At 44.9% G+C, this 24236-nt stretch overlaps 1 protein-coding gene across 3 annotated transcripts in view; it reads right to left on the bottom strand.

Annotated features, from left to right (window-relative positions):
* The window catches only part of TSPAN33 (tetraspanin 33), a 55692-nt gene that overhangs the window by 7262 nt on the left and 24194 nt on the right, over window positions 1-24236 (bottom strand). The window contains exons 1-2 of one of the 3 annotated variants that reach the window (XM_065939138.1): window positions 11936-12295; window positions 11392-11443 (exon numbers count right to left, since the gene is read on the bottom strand). The exons of 1 other annotated variant lie outside the window; for it this stretch is intronic. In XM_065939138.1, coding sequence (XP_065795210.1) covers window positions 11392-11443; window positions 11936-12006 — 123 coding nt within the window. In that variant the 5' untranslated portion in view covers window positions 12007-12295. Of the gene's footprint in view, window positions 1-11391; window positions 11444-11935; window positions 12296-24236 lie in introns of those variants that run through there. One more of the 3 variants, XM_065939140.1, reaches the window with a different exon arrangement.

Here is a 24236-nt window from a genome sequence, read left to right as displayed (position 1 = left end):
AGATGCTCCCAGCTCTGTAACCCTCTTGGGGGTCAATGTGGTGTCAAATGTAAGAATGAAAGTGCAAACCAGAGTGAAAGAATGCTTGCACATGAATGCGTTGGTGTGAAATAGCAGAACTACCTTACAAAGGAAACTTTATAAAGTCTGATTCCAGGGTGAGGAAACAAGAGACATTTAGACCTTTCAAACTTCCTGGCTTCTCTCTGAGAAAACAAACCCATCAAAGACCACCAGGGCTCCCTAAAGGGGCCTTCTCTGTGCCCTCGCCGCAGGCCCCCAGGAGTGCAGGGTGACCCAGGGTGCGCACCCTTCCTTTGTGCCCAGACCCCAGGCTGGTGCTAAGCAGCAGCTGGCTGTCACCATGGCAATAGCTGGGGCCACGCTTTGGCTGGAGGGAGTTCTCAGCAGGGACTTGACCAGTTCAGTGGGGAAGGACAGGGCTGGCTGGACTCCGCTGTCCTGCAGCACAGAAGAAAGAAACATCTTGGGGCTTTGGTGGGAGAAGGGAATTGAGCCTCAGCAGCAGGTCAACAGGTCAGACTAGTCCCTCAGTAGAGAGAGATTTTCTTTGTTGAACTGTACCAGCTGGTGCATTCAGCAGGAAATGGGAAAACCTTGTCTAAAACCATGTCTTTTTAGGATCCTTCTCTTTGGTCCCCAATTGTTTGACATCAACTCTGCCTCGGGACCCCATGTGTTATGTGCTGGCCCTCACACTCTGTGTCCAGGAGCGAGGGGGCTGCTTGCAGAGAGCTGTGGGAGGGGCTGGAGGTGCCAGCTGGCTTCTTGTCCCACAGCACAGCCAGGCTCAGGGAGCAAGGGCAGTGGGTGGGAGTGAGGAAAACCCACAACAGAGATCCCGGTCATCCCGCCATCCCAGAGACACAAGCCCTTAGCCAGAGCGATCAGGCATCTCTGTCTGCCCTTTAAAACTCACCACAGCCAATTCTGGTTCTGAATATCACTTTACTGAGTCATTTAAAAATATGTATCTGCTCTTTAGTTAAACAGGCTTCTCGCTGTTTTTTCACATGTTAAATTTTCACTGGGGTGTATAACTTTTCACAAAGACGGTCTCTGATTAAATCCCCACACAACTAAAACAAGAAAGGGAAAGTAAAGAGATGCCACGTGTCCCAGGGTAACTTCATTCCATGGGTGGGCTTGTAATTACAGCAGCTGCTCTGTCTCTATCTGCGGTAGGTGGAATAGTGTCCCCGCAAAGACGTCCTGTCCTAATTCCCAGAACCCGTGAAAATGTTACCTTACGTGGCTGGCGGGGCTGTGCAAATGTGATTCACTTAAGGACCTTACGATGGGGAGATTATCCCAGTTGGCCCAAAATAATCACAAGGGACCTTATAAGAAGGAGGCAAGAGGGTCAGAGTAGAGGAGGAGATGTGTATGAGAGCGGAAGGAGGGGCTGAAGTGTGTGTCGTAAGCCGAGGACCGCGAACAGCCTCTAAAAGCTGGAGAAGGCAAGGAACTAGATTCTTCCTTAAAGCCTCCAGAGGGAATCATGCCTGCTGACGTCTTGATTTCAGCTCAGTGAGACCTGTTTGGGACTTCTGGCCTCCAGAACTATAAGAAAACTAATTTGTGTTATATTAAACCATTCAGTTTGTGGCAATTTGTTAACAGCAGTAATAGGAAACAAATACACTCTCCAAATCCAATTCATCAGCTGTTATGTAGGAGACACTCTGAGGACTGCAAAGATGAGCAAGATGTGGTCCCTGCCCTTAAGGAGACATACCTGATATGTGGGACAGGGCAAGAGCGCCTAAGGCAGTGCTTTTTGAGGTTGGCTGCCATTAGAATGGGTGGGGGGGCGTGGAGGAGAACTTCAAAACTCCTGATGCCTAGGCTACACCCCAAACCAAGTATGTCAGAATCTCTGGCATTGGAACCCAGGTCACAGTGTTCCTGAATGCATTCCAAGTGATTTCAACATGCAGCCAAGTTCGAGAACCACCAGTCTCAAGCACACTTGACCAGGGATCTAGAGCAGCAGGTGCTCGTTATGTGAAAAAGAAAGTTAAGACATTAATATGATCGTGAATATTTAATATGATCATTAATGATCCTGCTTACTTGGAAGCTCACTAGCTACCTCTGAAATTCTGCATTTCTGTCATTGATCTGCCCCTTTATCCTGAAGTCACAGCTTACTCTTTGACACTTCTATTCCTGACCACATCTCCCACCCTGAATTCCTCAGAGCTGCTGCCATTCCAAAGTGAGTACTGCTGTTATTGGCTTAGCATTTGCGAGCTGAATAGAACCTTAGGAATGAGCCCAGCCACTCACTTTTTTTTTTTTTAATAGATGAAGCCAAAAGAGCAAAGTGATATTTGACCAAGTGCACACGGGTGCAGTGGCAACATCCGGACTAAACCTCATTTCCAGTCTCAGTTGGGTACCGTCTACACCATATCAGTCTTTGCTACAGAATCCTTGTGACATCCCACAATATCACCAGTGACCTCCTTTCATGATGAGAATGGAGATAAAGACACTTCTCTTCCTAGAATAGCTTTTCATATTCTGGCTAGAATGAAGCCTCACTGGAAACTTTCAAATGCTAGACACAGTTTTTAAAATAGCTGAGTCCAGCCAAAGGCATGTTCCTGAAGAGTTGTCCATCAAATTATATAAAATAATTTGCCCGCACCAGTACCTTTATCCTTATGTAAGGTGAGTAATCACCTTATAATGAAAACAGCCATCTGCTGGGCTCCTTGGAGAAATGGCTGATCCTAGGATTGGGGCAGGAAATAGGTAAGTCTGGAGCATCTTGTGGTGCCAGAAGGTAAGGAAATGATCAAAAATAAAAAACAAAACCCCACATTGGTGTGGCCGTGCCAAAGAGATATCAAAATAAGAGTATGGAATTGTTACCCCAAATATAAAATAAATATCCGTGAGTCCATACTGATATAAATGACTTAATAAATGGGAGAGAAAAAACAAATCTCTCACACAGAATTCCAAATATTTTATGGAGGTACTGCAGCATCTGAAGAAGGGCATGGCAACCCATCCAGTATCCTTGCCTGGGAAATCCCATGGACAGAGGAGCCTGGTGGGCTACAGTCCATGGGGTCACACAGAGTCGGATATGACTGAGCAACTATCACTCACTGCAGTGTTAGGGAGGTGGAACACAATTCCCCACTTCCAAGTGTGGGCTGCACAAGTAACTTCTTCCCAAAGAGAACAGACTGGAAAGGGTGGGGAAAAGACTAACTTTACAGTGGAGAAGCCTAACTCCCTCAGCCAGATGATCAAGGTCAACATCAGCAGAGGTCATTGATATATGAGATTATGTGAAATGGCACTTCCCTTCCGTGGTCTTCCTTCCCCAAACCCATAGCCCCAGTATAATTATAAGAAAACATAGGCAAGTTCCAATAGAGGGACAAGATGATCAGTACTCCTCCAAACTGTCAAAGGCTTCAAAAACAAGGAAATTCTGAGATACTGCCACAGCCAACAAAAACCTAAGGAGACATGACAACTAAATGAAATTTGGTATCCTGGATGGGATCCTAGAACACAAAAAGGGCATTAAGTAAAAACTAAGGGAAGCTGAATAAAGCATGGACCTTAATGTAATAAATGTATCAGGTTGGCTGAAAAGTTCATTCTAGAATTTTCCTGTGCATGCTCAGTTGCTCATTATGTCTGACTCTTTGCAACCGACCCCATGGACTGTAGCTGACCAGGCTCCTCTGTCCATGGAATTTTCTAGGCAAGAACACTGGAATGGGTTGTCATTTCCTACTCCGGTACATCTTCTTGACCCAGGGATCAAACCTGTGTCTCTTGAGTCTCCTGTGTTGGCAGGCAGATTCTTTACCACTATGCCACCTGGGAAGCAGCATCACACTCATGTAAGGTGCTAATAAACAAGAGACACTGGATGTGGGGTATATGGGAACTCTCTGTACCATCTTCTCAAAGTTCCTGTAAAACTAACACTGTTCTAAAAAATGAAATCTATTAAAAAAAAGTCACTCTCAATTTGTTAGTCATGTAAATCCACACTTCGTAATATCATATTTTCTTAAACTGGGATTCAGTTGCCTACAGTTTTACAACCTTTAATCAGGGTGTTTTCTCCTTACACCAAGAAATGGCAGTAGAACTTAAAAATGTTCGGGTGACGGGACACTGAGAAGCTACAGGGCTCTCTTGGTATACCGTATGCAATCTTGACGTATTAGATTCTTTTTGAAGCTTTAATATGGTACTACTGCTATCTAATTTATATACATATTTAACTTTGCCCAATTATCCCAATAATGTCCTTTATAACTGCTTTCCCCCCCTTTTTTCCTGATTCAGCTTCCAGTCAAGGATCATGCATTTAGTGATCCATGCATCAGATCTCCTTTAGCTTGGGACAGTTTCGTAGCTTTTTAGCTTTTTTTCTTTTCTTTGTATTTGGTTTCTCAAGACACTGACTTTTAAAAAATTGTGGTAAAGTACGTATACTACAAAATTAACCATTTTAAAGGGTGCAGTTCAGTGGTTATAAATACATGCATATTGCTGGGCAACCACCACCATTATCAGGCTCCAGGACAGTTTCTTCACCCCAGATACAACTCCTGTACCCATTAAATGGTCACTCCCCACTCCCTCCACTCCTCCAACCCTTGGCAACCACAGATCTGCTTTCTGTCTCTACGGATTTGCCTATTCTGCACATTTTATATAAATGGAATCAAATAATATGTGGCTCTTGGTGTCTATCCTCTAATGTTTCCAAGGTTCATCAGTGTTGTAGCATGTATCAGGACTTCATTACCTTTTAAGGCCTAGTAATATCCCACTGTATGGATGGAACCCAATTAGTTTTTCCATTCATCCGCTGATGGACATGTGGGTTGTTTCCACCTTTTGGCTACTGTGAATAGTGTCGCCATGAATATCCATGTACAAGTTTTTGTTTGAGTACCTCCTGTTTGCTGTTCTTTTGGGTATAGACCCTGGAGTGCAATTGCCAGGTCATAGGGTAATTTTATGTTTAATTTTTCGAGGTGCTACCAAGCTTTTTCCACAGTAGCTGCACCATTTCACATTCCCACCAGCAATGTACAGGATTCCAATTTCCTCCACATCATTGCCAATACATGTTCTAATATTTTTCCTTTTGATACTGTTTTTTTTTTTTTTTTTTGGTAAGTCCAGGCCAGTGGTATGGCTTAACGTCCCTCAGTTTGGATGTTGGATTGTTTCTTCCCAATCTGATCCAGATGATGCACTTTTGACAGGAGTATTAACACAGATAATGTGTCCTTCCCAGTGTGTCATGAGAGGAAACATGACATACTAATTTCTATCCTAGAAATAAGGAATAATTTTACTAACAGATAATTTGACTGTTAGCCACATGTCTCAGCATCTCATAAAACAGTATGGCAATACTCTAAATAGTTTCCTAGTTTTCCAGAAGCCTTGCTGCTACATGTCCTCTTCTCTGTGCCCTTGACGGCAGATAAGCAGTTGTGGTCTTGGAGAGAAGATGGGAGATAACAGAAAACAGAGAAAAGTCACTCGATTATTTGACCTTTTTTTCCCCTGTAAATCAGGAAAAGACAGTCATGAACTGATGTTTGTGAGGAAGACCCTTATTCCAGCCCCTGGCACACTAATTCACAGCACCAAGTGGGAAGGGCCCCCAGGTAAGATCCTGGACAAGAGATCTACTGGCTCTAATGTCCATAATTGCAGGCAGATTAGTTCTTGAGGCCGTTTCCATTGGATTAAAACCAATACAATGTGAAAAGTTCTGAGGAGTGGACCTGGGGAAGGTCCTCAGACAACAGTGGAGTCTGTTCCTATGGTATACAGGAAACGTCTTTGTAAACTATAAAATACAACGACACCATTAATCATTATCACCTTCTGGCTAACAGCAGGAACGTGAGCAGGGGCATTTGAGGCTGAAGGAAGTCAGGTTCAAGGTTGGCCCCGGCCTACACTGAGTCCCCACACACCTGTCATTTTTCAGGAGGAGCACTCATCCTAGCTCTCCAAGTCCTTCCCCAACAGGTGACCTTGACGAGCCAATTCTAACAACGATGGTAACAGCTACCTTTTTTCAAGGGCTAAAAGGCCAGGCACTGGACTAACCACTGTATACACACTATGGCCACAAGCCCAAAAGGGTGTTAGGATCTTCACTTTACAGAACTGGGAGAATTCACTCAGTTAGTGGCTAAAGTGGGACTGAAAGGTATGTCCATCTGGCTCCAGAGCCTCATGACCTTGGTCACATGGCTGTCTCCTGCTCTGCCTCACAGCAGCTCCAGGGCGTGTGCGTTCACTTCAGGGCCTCGTGTGAGGTGGGAAGGAGCTTCCTGCAGTTGTCTTGGGTGAGCAGCTGGTAATCTCCAAATGGCGGGGCTCAGGCCGGGGAAGTAAAATAGCATCAGGAGGCCCCTGCAGGACTCAGAGCGAAGTTCCGGGAATCAGGGCCAATGGGGGCATCACCACTAGGGGCAACCAGCCCCCGAGAGGAAGCCTGGCCTGTCCACCTCCCACATTCTAAAGTCCAATCTAGGGGCTTTCCTGGTGGTCCAGTGGTTAAGACTTTGCCTTCCAGTGCAAGGGGCATGGGTTCAATCCATGGCCGGGGAGCTAAGATCCCACATGTCTTATGGCCAAAAAACCAAAACATAAAACAGAAATCATAATGTAACAAATTCAGTAAACACTTTTATTAGTAAAAAATGGTCCACATAAAATCTTGAAAAACAATTTAAAAGTTAAAATAAAAAACCTAGTCAGCATGAACTGGGCGGATCTTTCTCACCTTTTCTTTGGAATGAATCTTTCCCCCTCTTGATGGTGCCAGTGGGAGACAGCTGGGAGTAGAGTGATTCCCTGCGTGGGGCTCAAACTACTATCCCCTCCACCCCCTGCCAGAAGGATGTTGGGAGGGAGGGGTCTGCACCTCCCGCTTCTCAGTCCTTTCTGTCCTTATTTCTGGATGAAGTCAAAAAAATCATAGCCTGCGAGCCCTAAAGCAGGGTCCCCTCTCTCACTACCTGGGATCTGCACACACCAGTCCTTCAGCAGCCATTCTGGCACCACTGTTCTGGGATTTCTAAGGTGACAACTCCCCATGTGGGACTGACTGCTGGCTCTCTCCCGCTGGATAGGATGGAATTGTCCAGCTGGAGTGGAGTCCACAGAGCTCTTTCCTCTCCAAGGGTCTGGGCCAACCCTTTAGCTCCTTTTAGGCCATGGCTGGTTTTGGTTCTCCAAGGTTATAAACGAGGAAGGGAAGTTCACAAGGGCTCATAATGGTATAAACACTCAGACTCACCACCTGGAGTCGCCAGCCTGACACATAGCTTGCTATCACAACTCTAAGAGATGCTTCTCTTTTATCCTTTTTAAAGGCTGCTTGAAGTCTATGATTTTCTACTTGGTACAAGGCAAACAGAGCTATTTAGGGAGTTGAGGAGGCATGTGTGTGACCTGACAACAAAGAGTGTGGTTCTGTCTTCATTCTTGGTGGTGGTGGTGTTGTTTTATAAAAAACCATGTGATAATTCATTTATTGCAGCCTGCCTAGTCTATAGCGAAAGGAGAAAAAAATGGGGGAGGAAATGGGCTCTGTCTCCTAACATGCTAGGTAGGTGGGTGGGTGGGTGGGTGGGTGGGTGTGTGGGTGTGTGTGTGTGTGTGTGTGTGTGTGTGTGTGTGTGTGTGTGTGTGTGTGTGTGTGTGTGTGTGTGTGTGTGTGTGCGCGCGCGCGCGCCCGCGCTTGCATGGTGGTAAAGGTGGGGGTGGGGAGGGCAGGAAGGGACCCTGCCACTCAGGAGGGCTTTTGCCAGGCCAATGCCTGATCATCTCCTCGTGGCTTCTGAGCCAGACTACAACAGATAGTGCTGCGGGTGGTTTGGAGGGCGCATTCTGAATCCCTGGGGATTCCAATACAGTGGAAGTAGGTGGGAAAGTGAATTTCTTGAAGGAGATACCTCACCAGAACCCTGGATCTGCCCAGGGAAGACCTGGATGGGTCCATATGTGCTGTGTGCAGTAATCAGGCATGCTCTTGAGGGAGATGATGGAGGGCATGGCTGCCATTTTTTCTGACCTGGCTTGAGGGAAGGGTGCCAGGCCCACTGCAGAAGAGAACACAGGATGCAACCCCAATTAAGAATTAAGAATGCTTGAGGACTTAAGGTTGTGCTGCATCCTGACAGTCCATGAGAGAGGGAGGAAGGGCATCCTGATCCACCCTGTAGGCTCTGATCCCTCCTTCACCACTCAATAAACATTCAATAAGTACCCACTCTGCCAAACACAGCTGGGCACTGAGAATCCAGAAGTAAATAAGGCAGTCTCTACCCTCAGCGGCCTAGAGAGGGAGACATAAAGAAACACATAATTGAGGCACAGGTTAAAAAAAAAAGATCTGATGATCAAGGCGCCGGGGGGCGTCCTGAGGCGTCGCCACTAAGGAAGGCTTGGCTGAGACACAGGGGCAGGAGAGCTGAGCTTCTAGGCTTTGCCTGACTCAAAAGTCATGCCAACTGCTGCCCTGGATGGGAAAAGGATCAGCAAGGAGGGAGATGGTTGCTGTGGGCAGCACTGAAAATGCCCCTGCCAATGTATGCCCAAGCTGACAAAGCGTGGTATATCAGCCCACTGTCTTCCCTCTGCAGACAGACAGAAGGTTGTGTTCAGTCATGTTCAACTCTTTGTGAGCCCATGGACTGGAGGTCACCAGGCTCCTCTGCCCATGGGATTCTTCAGGCAAGAGTACTGGAGTGGGTTGCCATTTCCTTCTCCAGGGGATCTTCCTGATCCAGGGATCAAACCCGGGTCTCCTATACTGCAGGCAGTCTCCTGCACCACAGGTGGATTCTTTACCAACTGAGCCACTAAGTAAGCCCTCATTCCCTCTGCACAGAGCTGTCTAATTAATACAAGGAGGTAAGGAAAGTCAGCTACTTCTTAACTGAAAGACTAAACTATAACTTCTGTGATCCTGGAGCAATTCTCCAAGCCATGGAATCCTAACAATCAGTAACCCAGCCGCACAATTCTGGGAAGAAAACCAGAATTCCTAGGCAAAAGAGGAATTGAGATTTGAAACATAAACAGAAGGAACATGTCCTGGTCCCACAGGAGCCAGGAGCTTTCTGATTCAGACTCTAAATGCCCCAAGGGTCAGGGCTCCTAGAGAAGCAGCACGGATAACCACTGCCACCACGGTCACCACTATCACCACTGCATATGAGCCCAGATGATGCCTTCCCAATGTGACCCAGGCACAGATGCAAACACCATCCATCCACACCTCCTCGGCGCCTGGCCAGAACACGCACTCTGCCTGGAAAAGGAGTTGGCTGACAATCCCAACCGTGGGTGCCTCCTGAGTAGGAAAGGGAAATTTGATTAGGATGGTGGAGAAACCTAAAAAAGAAATCACCATAATCAGTCCCTAAAGGGGGATGGGAAGAAAAATGACCCCTGATCTGGGGAAATAGCTCTTCATCTCCAGCTGACCATAAGTGGGATTAACTCTATGAGTCCAGACCTGGTGGAGAAGTGGCACTCAGTAACGCCAATAAATACTGTCCCTTGGGAAGGTCAATGTCCCAAGGGTCCCAGGACACAAGAAAGATCCATCCTTAGAGCTAGCTCCAGGTCTTGAAGAAAAGAAAACAGTCCCCAGAGTGACTCATTCCTCTTTAAACAGTTCACAGAGGCAGAAAAAAATTTCTCCTTTAGAGGAGAAAGCTTAAGGACAGAGACACACATATATTGGCTTGGGGTCACACAGTAAGTTGGTGCCAGAAAGAAATTGGGCCTCTTGTCCTTCTGTGTGCTATTTCTAGTGCCTCTGACTTTTTATGAGTCTCAAGTAGGGCCAAGAAGGGGCCCTTCTCTAATTTGGGATGGTGCCAGCTTTGTTAGCCAGGTCCTCTGACCTTGAATGAAGCATTGGAACCAAGAAAAATGGGTCTATGAAGCCAAACTCTCTCCCTTGCTATGACCTCCCAAAGTCACTTATCTGGTAAAAGGAGTAGAGTGGGGGAAGTTCAGGAAAATGACCGTGAAGGCAAGTGTAACAGATGCACCCAGCTGTTGTCGCTAGGGTGCACAGATAACGGTGAAGTGCCAAAGGCTTCAACGAAGCTGCAGGCAGTCATGATTGACAGAGGAAGTTAGAACAAGGACCTGAGGTCCTTGGGATGCTAGTGCTGGCTCTAAAGATGGCATGTCATTGGCCTGACACACTCAGTGGGCATATAAGAAGGTTCTCTGGAATTTGCCCTTAGGTGTGGGGCTTCTCCTTAGGACATCCCCAGACTGACAGAGTGGTGGTGAGATTTTCTTCCCTGGCCGCCAGCTGAAACTGGTGTTGACCAGTTAACTACTAATACTGCTAACACCCCACCGACAGCAGCAACCAAGGACTTCCCCTGTGGTTCAGTAGAGAAATCACCAGGTAAAGCCCACTAACTCCCTTTTGGACATAGGATAAAAGAACATCTCTATGGTTTGGCTTTCTTATGTATATATTGCAGAGTTCTAGACAAGATGTCTTCAATTTTTTTTTTCCAGTTGCCAAACTGAGAATTTGTTATGAGTTCAAACTTCATTTTTCCCAATACAATGGCCGAGAGTGAGCTGTCATCACCACTCTCTGGGATTTCTCTCATTTTTCCCAACAGGCTAGCACGTATGTACTTTGTGTCTGTTCACACCACGGCCCCCGTGAAACCTTTCCAGCAACTGGCTTAGCTGCCTAGTCTGCTCCTTCTCCTAGGAAACATAGACTCCTCCCTCCTGCAAGTCTGAACTTTAGGTCTCAAGCAGAGGTGGGCAAGCGTAATGGACTCATAGAGCAGCAGCAGCTCTGGTGTTGCTGGTGCTGGAAGAGAAACTGGGAAATGGGGGGCGGGGGGAGGGTGCAGAACGGATCTCCCTACGTTCTCAAACCCAGAGAGGCTCAGGGACTCTCGAGACATGAAACAGGATTGAGCTAGCATTTCATGATCTGGCCCAGCTGCATTCTCAGCTCCAGCAGAGAATTTCCAGCATCCTTGATCATGCTGGGTTGGATTTTTATGGAGGAGGAGACTGAGACCCACAGAGGTGAACATATTGCCCAGGTTACTCAAGTTCAACAACTGAAGGCAGACTAGGGGTGGGAATCGAGGCAGCCCCAGACCAAGAAATTTTCCACTTTTTCAGCTCCAATCAAAAGATTTTGAAAGGACCCCTGGACTTCCCCCCATTCAACATGGGGTCTATCTAAAGAAGCAAAATAATATCAAACTCTAGGGGATTGAGCCTGGTCCTGAGAAAGGTGGGCAAAGTTTGGGAGAGTTCTGGGGAAAACATCCACACCTGGAGGCCATTCCTGTCCTTTCTCAGCCTTTGGAGGGAGGGCGGCAGAGGCCTGCAAAAGGAAGAGATGAAAGCCCCTGAACCCATTCTCTCCGAAGGGAGAGGAAAGGTCTAGGTTCCCCACTTCCTCTTTTTTCTTTGCCAGCAGGGCCTCCCAGCCCTCAGGCCTGAAAAATCCCACAATCGTGAATGTATTAAGGGTCTGCTTGGGCCAACAGGAAAACCCGCTCCTCCCGCTCAAACCCACATTTTTGGCCTGACACAGACCCTCATCCGAAACCGAGAGACCACCCATAAAAGCTTTACCGAATCCCTTGCATTCCCTCCGCCCCAACACCCTCTGCAGTCAAGGCGCCACTGGGGTGTCCCTGCCTAGGATAAATTACCCCAAAGTGAGATTTTCCCAGAAAACTAGACAGTGCCACTCACCACGTTCGCCTTGAACCGGGCATTTGGGAACGACCCCTCCTCTGAGCTGGCAGCCCTCTCAACCCTCCAGGGAGTGCCCTGCAGCCCAGGTGCCCCTGTAACCCCCAAGACTCACCCAGAAGAGCATGTTGAAGAAGAAGAGCAGGTATTTAACCAGCGGACTGACGAAGGAGAAGTCCTCCCCATAGGCGGCCGGCGCCCCGGGTCTCCGGGCCATGGTCCAGCCGCCGCTGCCCCCGGGGGCCTATCTCCCCACGGCGGCTGGCCCACCTGCGAGCTCCGCGCCGGGAGGCATTAGCTGCACCACCGCCGGAGCCTTCGGCGGGGGAACTGCGCTGCGGCGGGAGGTGCCCGTGCCGTGCGTCCGGGAGAAGCGCGGGCAGGGGAACGGCGCCGCCACTGGAGCCGCCGGGAGTCGCGGGAGCTGCCGCTGGAAGCGTGAGCGGCGGAGACTCCGCTGCGTCCGGAGGACCAGCCTGGCCCGCCGGGCTCCCAGGAAACCGGGCCCGCCCTCGACCGCCCATTGGCTCGTCTGCCGAAGCCTGACTTCTCATTGGTCGATCTCTGATGTCACTAAGTATCCAACCATCCCTCTTTTCCGAGAGGCGGGGGAGACACCTGTTCAGTGAGGGACAACTTGTTAAAGGGTCAGCCGTTCGGCCTCCTCCCCCGAGAAGGAAAGCATCCAGGCTCCAGCTACTCAAGGGAAAAAAGGATAAGAAGGAATGCACACTGCCATCACACACCCACGTCCTCTACCCAGTTGCTGTGCACATATGCAAACACACATACACTAAAATCAACAAGTACATACATCGTATGTTAAGCAACGCCTTGAAAGCTGTGGGGATTCAAGAGAGTAAAAGAAATCCACCCTCCACCCCGGGGTGGGGGGCGGATGACAATAAAATCAGAGAGACAAAACTAACCTACACTTGACAATTAAGAGTATTTAAGAGGAGCTGCTATCCTGTTTAATAACTATATATTTTAAATGCTTATTTCAAAAAACACTATAATCCAATAGTGGAAATTTGGAAACATCACCAACAATCCTGCCATCCTAATTCATTACTCTTTCAATTCCCATCTCACTATTTAAGTCTAGGTCTACAAGCAGACAGCGTTTTTAACACACTGATCTGACACACATAAGTCAAATGCAGGGCAGGCGACAGACACTGTGCTGGCTACCTAACGCACACGTGAATGCTGTCAACTGAATATTTGAATCGTTTCTCTCCCCAAATTCATATGTTGAAATCCTAACCCCTACAATTATAGTGTGAGGAAATGGAGCCTTTGGGAGGTGCTTAGGTCATAAGAATGGAGTCTTTATGAATGGCATAAGTACCCTTGTAAAAGAGACCCCAGAGAGCTCCCTCATCCTGCCTGCCCTGTGAGAACACAGTGAAAAGACAGCTGCCTATGAACTAGAAAGTGAGAACTCTCCAAACACTGAGCTGAGGGTGCCTTGGTTTTTGACTTCTCAGCTTTCAGAACTGTGAGAAATACATTTCTGTTGTTAGCTACTCAGTTTATAGCATTTATGTTCTAGCAGCCCAAATAGACTAAAACAATGACTTCAACCTTGTTATCTGCATGAGTTGGGCAAACTATGCTTAATCTCCTGGAGCCTCATTTTCTTTAGTGTTGAATGGGGAGAGTGTTGGCCTAACAACATTGATGTGAGGATTAAATGAGATAATGCACAAGTTGGCACATAGAAGGTTCACTGAATGCAGTATTTTGTTTGAACAGAGTTTAGAATCCAGTCAGAAAGTATGACAACTACACAAATTTGGTAGAGAGTTAGTAAAGATATCATGGCAAGTGAAATTAGGGGAGGATAAGGTTTAGGGCTTTCCTGGTGGCTCAGACAAAGAATCCACATGCAATCCAGGAGACCTGGGTTCAGTTCCTGGGTTGGGAAGATCCCCTGGAGTAGGGCATGGCAACTCACTCCAGTGTTCTTGGCTGGAGAATTCCGTGGACAGAGGAACCTGGCGGGCTACAGTCCATGGGTAGCAAAGAGTCGGACACGACTGAGTGATTAAGCATACACACACAAGATTTAGAAGAGCAGAGATGAGGGGAAAATGATAATCCAGGTGAATAAAAGGTGAACCAGAGCCTGGAGAGCACAAGCACTGTGTGTTAGTGAAAAATAAGCCGACTGGGTTGGCTGGAGCATAGAGTGGGCTGGGTATAGCAGTGTGAGGTTACACTGGCTGTTGCCAATTCATGCTGAATTGAGTTAAAATCTTATAAATGCTTGAATATCAGATTGGGGAGTTAGTGTTTAATTGATTTAGGAATAAGAGTTTGGAAGAAGGGAATAGACCTGCTTTTTTTTTCTTTCAGTTAGAATGGGAAAGAGACTGCAGAGAGGAATGTTTGTTAGAAAATCACTGTTAAAAGTCTAGATAATCAGAAACTTGGGGCTCTCCTGGTGGCTCAGACAGTAAAGAATCCACCTGCAATGAAGGAGACTCAAGTTTGATCCCTGGGTCCGGAAGATCCCCTGGAGAAGTGAATGGCTACCCACTCCAGTATTCTTGCCTGGAGAATTCCACGGGCAGAGGAGCCTGGCGGGCTACAGTTTATGGGGTCACAAAAAGTCAGAGATGACTGAGCAGCTAACACACACACACAATTGGAAACTAGGATCTGATTTAGGGATAATGTACAGAACTGATGGAAAAGGACAGAAGTGAAGCCACGGGGAAGAGAGAACCGCTTTGGTGGGGGTATAGGGATGATAGGAGAATCAGGAGTGGGAGTCAAAGAAGTGAGCCAAGGCCAGGTTACTGGGAGACTGGCCATTAACAGGTTAAGGTGACCACTTGGAAATCAGTTTCAGTATAAAGGGGATGGTGTGTTTGGAAGCCATCTTATAAGACATTAAAGATTAAATGGGTAAGTGAAGGGTGGTTACCCATTTTCAGATGTTAGAGGGGTGAGGACTGAGAAAAAGACCGAGCTGCTGAACATTTCTATTAGATGATCACCTAGAGATCAGTTTTGGTACAGACTGGGCAAGTAGCCCAGTTTATTTTAGCCAAAAGAAAATGAATAATGGGGGATAGAATTAATAAAACAAATTGGAGACAGATCATGGAGGGCCTTGAAGTTGTTTACAGTCTACTCTGTAGAGTACTTGAGAATTCTAGTGAGCCCCAGATATGAATAACTCATCAGCCCATGATGCCTGAAGGACAGTGGCTGTGTTTCCCTGACACTTAGTAGCACTTTCCTTGTGGGATGCTCAGAACGTATTCATTGCTCAAAACATGACTCTACTGAAGGACTTTTGATTGGATACTAACATGCTAAAATCTCCTTTGGGAAGACTTAGAAACTAGGCTGATAATAATGGTGAGAAGAATAAGAATTTAAAGCGGGCTAGCTGAGTGAGTTGGAATTGAAGAAGGCTTTATAAAGGAGCTTAGGGCTTGGCTAAGATAGAGGGAGAAACAGCATAAGCAAAGATGAGGAGTCAGGAATGAGTTGAGGACACCATGATGACTACTAAGGAGGTTGTAGTTTGGGGTGCTTTAAGAAATGAGATTCCAAAAGAGAGTCAGGAATGGTTTAGGGGGTCTAAAATTGATCAGATATCTGTTAATACATAGTAAATGACCTCTGATCATACTTGAACTCAAGATTTAGGGTTTTAGAAATTGTGTCTATCTATGTTTTTTCATATAAGAAGAACTTCTAGTACAATAAGAAGGACAAAATTGAATAAGATTATTCTGAGCCTAAGAAGAATTAATAACTCAAGAATGCCTAAATGAAGGGAATATTAAATCAGATTTATATTGGATTATGTTCCTTTTAAATTTATTAGACAATTGAAATATGACTGAGTACAGCTGCATATACGAAATGGGAATATGACTGGCAATGTTAGCAATTTTAGTTAAAACAAACTTAATGAAGAAAGCAGAAAAAAAAAGAAAGCAGAATGTTTGCTGAAGACCACATAGGAAATTGTATACTCTTATTGAAGCCTGACAATCTATCCCCCCTTCAGGAGGTTGAACCCTCCTGATTACATGTTCAAGTCAAGGTACAACCCAGACACACCTGTCCCTTTCACAAAGCATTCAGAGAGTCTCCCAGGAACTTCTACTGGTATCTATTGGCCAGAACTGGGTCACATTGCCACCTTAGCTTCGAAAGGTCTGGGAAAATAGTACTATTAACTAATGTACTACTTCTCCAAGGAGTTAGGGGGAAATGAAGCTCTATTTTTAAGAAAGAAGGGGAGGGAATTCTCTGGAGGACCAGTGGTTAGGACTTGGCGCTTTCACTGCTGTGACTCAGTTTCAAACCCCAGTCAGGGAACTAAGATCCTGCAAGCGATGTGGCATGGCTAAAAAAAAGAAAGAAAAAAAAAAGAAGAAAGAAGGGGAGAAAGGATACGGGAAGAAAGCTAGAAAAATATCTGTCACCAGTGTTTATTGTACGTTAGAGTGTCTATTGGAATATGTCTATGTGTATTAATTTGGATGCTTGTGTGAGCCTAATGTGTGAGTTAAGGTCAACAGAACTGGTTATAAATTCATCCAATAAATATTTGCTTCTTGGCATAAAAAGCACGTGAAGATGAATGAGCACTATTACTGCCCTTGAGGAGCTCATGATCTAGCTGGAGAATCAGGCGTGTATGTAACTCTAAATGGAACCTTTGGACCATCTACCCTGCCCCCACTTACCCTTAAGTGCTCCATCTCATCGCATGGTGGCAGCCATTTTGTACCATGTGATCTTGCCTACTCACCATCCACTCTACCCAGACACTCCTGACATCAAAGCTGGGTCAACTAGTTCCTTCCCCCTCAAAATAGAGAGATGATCACTCTCTGTGTGGTTAAGCCTCTAACAGATAAACTTAGTAGCTGAGGGACAGCCACGTTTTTACCATAAGGACCAGGGAGCAAAAGAGAATTGATCTTCAGCAGGTGAATGAATCACCTTCGGACAAGAGCAGAGAGATAGTTGGAGAGAAGAGTCTTTCCACTTGCCGGATGAGTTCCTTTCTCAGGCCTAGTTGCCTACTTGCCCTTGGGTCTTAGGGATTACTTTGCTGTCTTTCAAATCTATGTTCTATTAGGGCTTCCCTGATAGCTCAGAGGGTAAAGAATCCGCTATTAAGCCAGTTTTTTAAAATCTGTGATCTTTAAAATTTTTTGGCTGTGCATTGAGGCTTGTGGGGGTCTTAGTTCCACAAACAAGGGTTGAACCTGGGCCCCAGGAGGGATAGCACTGAGTCCTAACCGCTGAGCCACCAGAGAATTCCCTTTATTAAGCTAGTTTAAGCTACCCTTTGTTTCAACCAAATAATCCTTATTAATACACAAGAAAACTATAGGATGCAATGAATGGACAGTTCAGGACAGATCAGGTGGATCATGACCAAGAATTCAATCTTTACTAAGGCCCAGTAGCAAACCGGAGTTATTTCTTAAAAGGAGAGTAGTTATCTGCAGAAGATAGCACAGCTTTGCTCCAAGATCCTAAAGGTCTATGCTGTGTTTTGCCTATAGGAATCTGCCAAAGGCTTCATGCAGTATTTCTATCTGCCCACAGATACTTCCAACACCATCATAGTTGCTAGGTCTTATGACACGGAGCAGAGCAGCTTGCATGGCAGCCTGGGCCAACTGCAGAACCTTCTCTGAGTCCCACTCAAAACTAGCAGTTTTTTAGGTCACTCAATAAATGGGCCAAAGTAACACTCTTAGATGAGGTATATGTTGCCTCCAAAATCTAAGGCGTTCCACTAGGCATTGTGTCACTCTCAGAGATAGGAGAGACCAGGTGAACAAACAGTTCATTATCTTGAAAGGGTTAATTCAAGTGCTCCAAACCACTGCACCCCCAGACATTTTACTTTGGAGAGCTCCTGAATTTCGGTGGAACTTATTTCCGACCCTTTGGCACACATGTATATTACCAATATGTTGACATTGTTATTACTTCCTGCTCATTGGTTCCAATTAACATGATATCATTAATGTCATGGACCTGCACAATGTTCTGTGGCATGAAAAGGTGATCAAGGTCCCTGAATCTAGATCATGACATAGTGCTGGACAGCTGATACAGCCCTAATGCAGAACAGTGAAGGTGTATACTAGTCAGTGCCTGATAGCACATGACTTCTGATGGCCTTTAACAGAGAAAAAGGCATTCAGCAGCCCAGTAGCTGCCTACCAGGTGCCAGGGGACAGGTTGATTCGCTCCAGCAAAAAAAAAAAAAAAAAAAAAACCAAAACAGCTGCCACAATTAAAGTCACCATACAATTAAGTTTACATGAAACTGCTTCCATGTTGTTTCACTTGTCTTCATAGGCCAAATAAGCAAGTTGAATGAGGATGTATTAGGACACTAATACATACTTAATGAGGCTTCCCAGGTGGCGCTAGCGGTAAAGAACCTGTCTGCCAATGCAGGAGACATAAGAGATGTGGGTTCAATCCTTGGGTTGGGAAGATCCCCTGGAGAAGGGGATGGGTACCCACTCCAGTTTCCTTGCCTGGAGAATTCCATCAACAGAGGAGGCTGGTGGACTACAGTTCATAACATCACAAAGAGTCAGGTACAACTGAGTGACTAACACTTTTACATTTTCAATCTCAGAGATGTGGTGTTGCTTTTTTTTTTTTTTTTTTTACTATATTGGTAGGTAGAAGCCATTCTAAAGGCTTCCACTTGGCCTTTCCTACCATAATTAGCCCTTAGTTTATGAATTAAGAAACCAATGCGGGGATTCCGCCAAGTTGCTGAGGATGCCTGTGCCAATTTTCCATTAGAGAACTGGGAAAATAACCAGAAGGTAGTTGTGGGAAACCCACCAGGCCCACTGAGAGATAAACCAGAGGCAGAACTCTATTAATCACTTGAAAACCATAAACCTCCCTTTTGACCTTTGGCCCACTTGGACATTTTGGGTCTTTAGGAATTACTTCAGAGCCAGTGTCCAGTTTTCCTGAAGCCATATATTTCCCCTTAACCAATGCCCCAGTGTCTCAGCAGTAAAAGAATCTGCCAGGAATTCAGGAGCTGCAGGAGATGGACGTTTGACCCCTGGGTCGGGAAGAGCCTCTGGAGGAGGGCATGGCAACCCACTCTTGTTTCCTTGCCTGGAGAATCCCGTGGACAGAGGAGCCTGGCAGGCTATAGTCCATAGAGTTACAAAGAGTTGGACAAGACTGAAGCAACTGAGCACGCATGCAATAGTCATCCAGGAAAATGGCGGCAGTTCCGATTAGAGAAGGCTAGGAAGATTTACAGTATAAAAGTTCTCATTGTGTGATAGGTTCCTTCTTCAAGGGGACCTGGACTCCCCTTCATGCCAAGGGTTCTGGGTCTATGAATTTGTTTCAGTCTGGGAATTGGTTGCAGGGCTAAGATTTTCTATTGGGGTAATGTCATGCCAGAATCCTGTTCACCAGATCCTAAGCTTTCCCTCTTACACAGATAAAGTAGACTGCCAGGCTGCCCATCAGTTTCAGTTCTAGGAACCCCGTGATCAGCTGGCCAGTGCCAACAGTCTCTGTGGGTCAGACCATTCTGAATATTACTTTGGTTCTGCTGACCATTACAGTACCACATTATCTTTGATAACTAGGTGCTACCAATTGTTTCTTGACCCCCTGAGGATTCCATTATGCCCACCGAGTTCAGGGAACCCAGTTTAGTGATAACCTGGCCTCCAGAGAAGAGCCACCATAAAGTTATTTAAGGAAGCTGGACCTCTCCAGACAAATATATTTCTCATTATCCTAGGGGACATAGTCACGGGTAGGTGAACACACCTACCATAATAAATAATAAATAATAAATCTATTTTAGCCTTCCAATTTTCCCTAAGCCTTAGGGGCCTTTCCTCTACAGCCATGGTTCTCAACTGAGCGCAATTTTGCCCCCACTAGACATCTGGCAATGTCTGGGGATGACTTTGGTTGCCACAAAATGTACTGATATCTAGTGGATAGGGACCAGAAATACCCCTAAACAGGGCCCAGAACTAGCTGCTCTCTCACTTCACCCTAGTCTTGTCTTTGCTCTTAGAAATCTTACTATGTACCAGGCAGCCCTCCACAAAACAGAATTACTCAGCCCAAAACATTAATACTGCCAAGGTGGAGAAGCCCTGCTGTATAGTTCATGAGGGAAAATTCATTCAGTGCATTCAGGAACTTAAGTCCCGGGCCATCTTAAGTTCCATATTTCAGTTAAATAACCAAACAAACTCTAAGAGCCATTTCCAGCAGCTTGAGATAATGTATTAAATCAGAATCTCTACTTTGGGAGTCCATATCAAGAAGTTTGGCCTGGTTCAACTTTATATTTCTTTCATCCTGATCCTATACTCTTGGCATGTATTCCTATATATATTTCCTGTGTTGATACAAAGTGGTAAATTCACCCAAGAGGCTCAGAGTCTATGAACTTTTTCCAGTTTGGGAATTAGTTGATATAAATTTAGAAGTTAATGTAATCCTTTAGTATGTATCTCACTTCTTCACAGGTTAGTTTCTGTACCTCGTCCTCTGGGACATGCTATAACCTAAATGTTATAGGTCTATAAGCAACGAGAAGTAATGGGAGTGGGTCCTTAGGAGGACCTGCAGTCACTTGCAAGCTAAAGGCCATTATGAGTTCTTCAGCAAGTGGAGTCTGTAGCAAATTCTTAATGTAACGGTATAGAAAAAAATAAATTAAAATATTGAAGTATAATTGAACTTTTCATTTCAAGTATTATCCATTCTTTCAGATATGATTTCATTACATTAAAAGAGATGGAATTTATTTCTTTTTTAAAAGAGAGCTTGGATATAAATTGGATTTCATAGACTATATTCATTCTATTTTGAAATCCACGTATCTGTGACAGTAGGTGCTAGGGTAGAGATGACCACTGGCAGTTTTGACTACTCTTAATCTTAGATTTTCTGTCACCTTGATTCAAGTAGAGTTGTGACTCACCTTTTCAAGGTGATGTGTGTGTAATATGTACGTATAATAGGGTACAGGACTTCCCATGTGGCTCAGAATCACATGCCAATGCAGGAGACTCAAGAGACTCGAGTTTGATCCCTGAGTTGGGAAAATCTGCTGGAGTAGGAAATGGCAACCTACTCCAGTATTCTTGTCTGGGAAATCCCATGGCGAGAGGAGCCTGGTGGACTACATGTAGTCCATGGTGTCACAAAGGTACTCACCATGGATAAAAATCTGTGATATTAGGTTTAAACTATTGAACCTGTGAAAAGAATTTGCATCCTTGCATCCAGAATGAAGTTATGCTTATAGGAGTGTTCAAATACAGTATAGCAAGCATGCTGTGAGCACTCATACATTAAGTATTGTGCTGAATGCTGGGGTAAAAATATGAAAAGATATGGCCTTAGGCAAACATTTAGACGCACACAATCTAGCTGCAAGCTCAGCTAAATTGTTCAAATTTGAAACAGAATTTGTCTCTGTTTTACTAATAAATACAGAAAGGAAATTTGAAAAGAATCAAGATAATTCTGGAAATAACATCCCAGCACTTCCTTCCAAATAAAAAACACTTCAAACTGCTACACAATTAAGAAACATTCATTACAAAAAATCCAAACGATAAAAAGGAAGAAAATAAAAATCATCTGTAAGCCCACTGTCTTCCAGGATTTTCTCTGGGCATATGAATGTACAAACACAAATAGATATTTTTTCACAAGAATATGTCTGATATTTAATGTTTTCCAGAGACCTAGGCAACATAATGGAGAGTATCTAGAATTTCTAAAGAACAAGAGAAAGAGTTCTGTAATTACTTTTTGAACGAGCCCCTAGTAATCCTGCTAATTTTACTTAGGTAGCTATTTTGAGGTTAATTCTTAGTGAGTGCTAAAATTGTTTATGAGTGTTCACCTTGATGTAGAACTTGATATTTGTTAGAACATTTTGCCTAGTGATTTGAAAGAGAGGTGAAATCTAAAAATCAACAGAAAAGGGAAAAAGTGACCTTAAAGCAATCTTGAGTTTATCCTAAAAAACAGCAAAGGCAAAGAAACACTTGGTTAAAAATTAAAAAGTGGTCAGTTTTGCCGGAGGCCAAGGGGACTCCCAAGGTATGAGATTTAGTGCTAAAATCAGGACTGTGCTGTCCTGTGGTCAGTCATGTCTGACCCTTTTGTGACCCCTGGACTGTGGCCCACCAGGCTCCTCTGTCCATGGCATTTTTCAGGCAAGAATACTGGAGTGGGTTGCCGTTTTCCTTCTCCACAGGATCTTCCCGACCCAGGAATTGAACTCAGGTCTCTTGCATCTCCTGCATTGGCAAGTGGATTCTTTACCATTGAGCCACCTGGGAAGCCCTGGAATGGAACAGAATCAATGCTGTACACACCTTATTACAGCCTGAAATCTGAAAAGTTTTGGATTCTGAACCTATTTGTCCCTAAGGATTTGGGATGAAGGTGTGTGAACCTGAGAGTATATAAACCATCTCCAGAAGTAGACTCCAGAATGAGTCAAAACTACTCCTCCTCCCCTCCCTCCTCCAAACCTGCCCCCATCTCCCCTCTCCCATCCACACACAAGGAAGAAAACAGCTGGAGGGCAGGGGTGGACGGGAGAGTTTTCACTGCACATCCTTTTGACTATGAATGGTGTGACTGTATTTCCTATGTATAAAATAAATATAGTAAGTTATTGGGGAAAAAAGTGGTCAGCATCTGCTATACTTAAGCTTTCCAGTTATTTATAAAATCAGTGGTTTCTAGTATCACTTGCTCACTACTCTTTTTGGCTATGTCTATAATATTCTTTCTATACATATCACTTCACCCTGCAAGAACAGCAAGGAATAGTGTAGGCAGGCCAAGCTCTCTGGAGGCATGCTATGTCAAGAGTTTCCAGAGTGGGGATGTAGGACCAGAATGGTTCAGCATGAGGAGGAAACACTTCCTGCAAAAGTAATGAGACTTAATCAGGGGAAAATGACATTTTTAGCTTAGAATGTGCCAAACACTGTTCTAAGTGCAGCATGTCTGAAAAGTTAGGAAGCACAGGATACATTGATTTTTAAATTGTATGTTATTTGCCTTTCAAATAATATGTTTAGTTTTTAAAAATTCCAAGTCATCTTTTCAGGGAAATATCTCTAAGTTTGAAGCAATGGATACATTTATTAATGTAAAAAAATGTTTATTTCATATATGTATATGTTACCAAGCCCAAGCTTGCTCTGTTTGTCTCATGACAAGCCAATAAATTGGGAGACAAGTTGTTGGAGCAAGGAATGATGACTTTCTTCAGAAAGCTAACAGACCAAGAAGATGGCAGACTAATGTTTCAAAAAAAATTACTCCCTCAGTCCAAATTCAGTGTCCTTTTATACAGAGGAAGGGGACGGGGGAGGGCCCGGTAGGATGCCACCAATGGCTGAGCAGTACTGCTGACAGTTGCTCACCATCAGCTGCTCACTAAGTAAGTAGGTGAAGTCGCTCAGTCGTGTCCGACTCTTTGCGACCTCATGGACTGTAGCCTACCAGGCTCCTCCATCCATGGGATTTTCCAGGCAAGAGGACTGCAGTGGGTAGCCATTTCCTTCTCCAGGGGATCTTCCCGACCCAGGGATCGAACCTGGGTCTCCAGCATTGCAGACAGACGCTTTACTGTCTGAGCCACCAGGGAAGCCCTAACAATCGCTGGCTAAGTGTTGCTTTCTTGGGGAAAGGGCCTACTGTGATGCCAACCAACAGCTGAGAGGGACCACTAATGGTCGCTCAACAACAGTCGTGCCTATTAAACACACACACACACACACACACACACACACACACACACACACGGGCTTCTCTGGTGGCTCAGATGATAAAGAATCTGCCTACAATGCAGGAGACCTGGGTTCAATCCCTGGGTTGGGAAGACCCCCTGGGGGAGGACATGATAACCCACTCCAGGGTACTTTGTATATAATTTTCTTTATATTTCTAGAATTTTTAGACACACTTTAGCGTACTGTATTTTTATAGACTAAAATTAAACCTATTGCTTTAAATTGGGGTTGTCCAAGAGTTGAAGAAAAGATATTGATGATGTTATTTGAAAAGTTAATGTATTGTTTAAAAACGAATCTTTCCTGTTTCTCGATTTTCCATATACTTTATGTTTTATAAATATTAATTCAGTTAGTCCTTTCATTGATGACATGAAATAGGTGCTATGGTCTTTATTTCACAAATGAAGAAACTGAAGCTGAAAGAAGTTGCCTAACTTGTCCAAGGTTATAGACACAGACCCAGCCAGGAAACCGTACAGCCTGGGTCTAAACCCACCTAGACTCGCTCTGGAACTATGCTCATAACCATTGAACCTTACTGCCTCTTATAGAAAAAGTGTCTGA

The sequence above is a fragment of the Muntiacus reevesi genome, chromosome 6 (genome assembly GCF_963930625.1).
Source record: "Muntiacus reevesi chromosome 6, mMunRee1.1, whole genome shotgun sequence".
In the NCBI taxonomy this organism is placed as follows: Eukaryota; Metazoa; Chordata; class Mammalia; order Artiodactyla; family Cervidae; genus Muntiacus; species Muntiacus reevesi.
The sequence above is the reverse complement of the archived record's forward strand: the minus strand, read 5'-3'. Positions and strand labels throughout refer to the sequence as shown.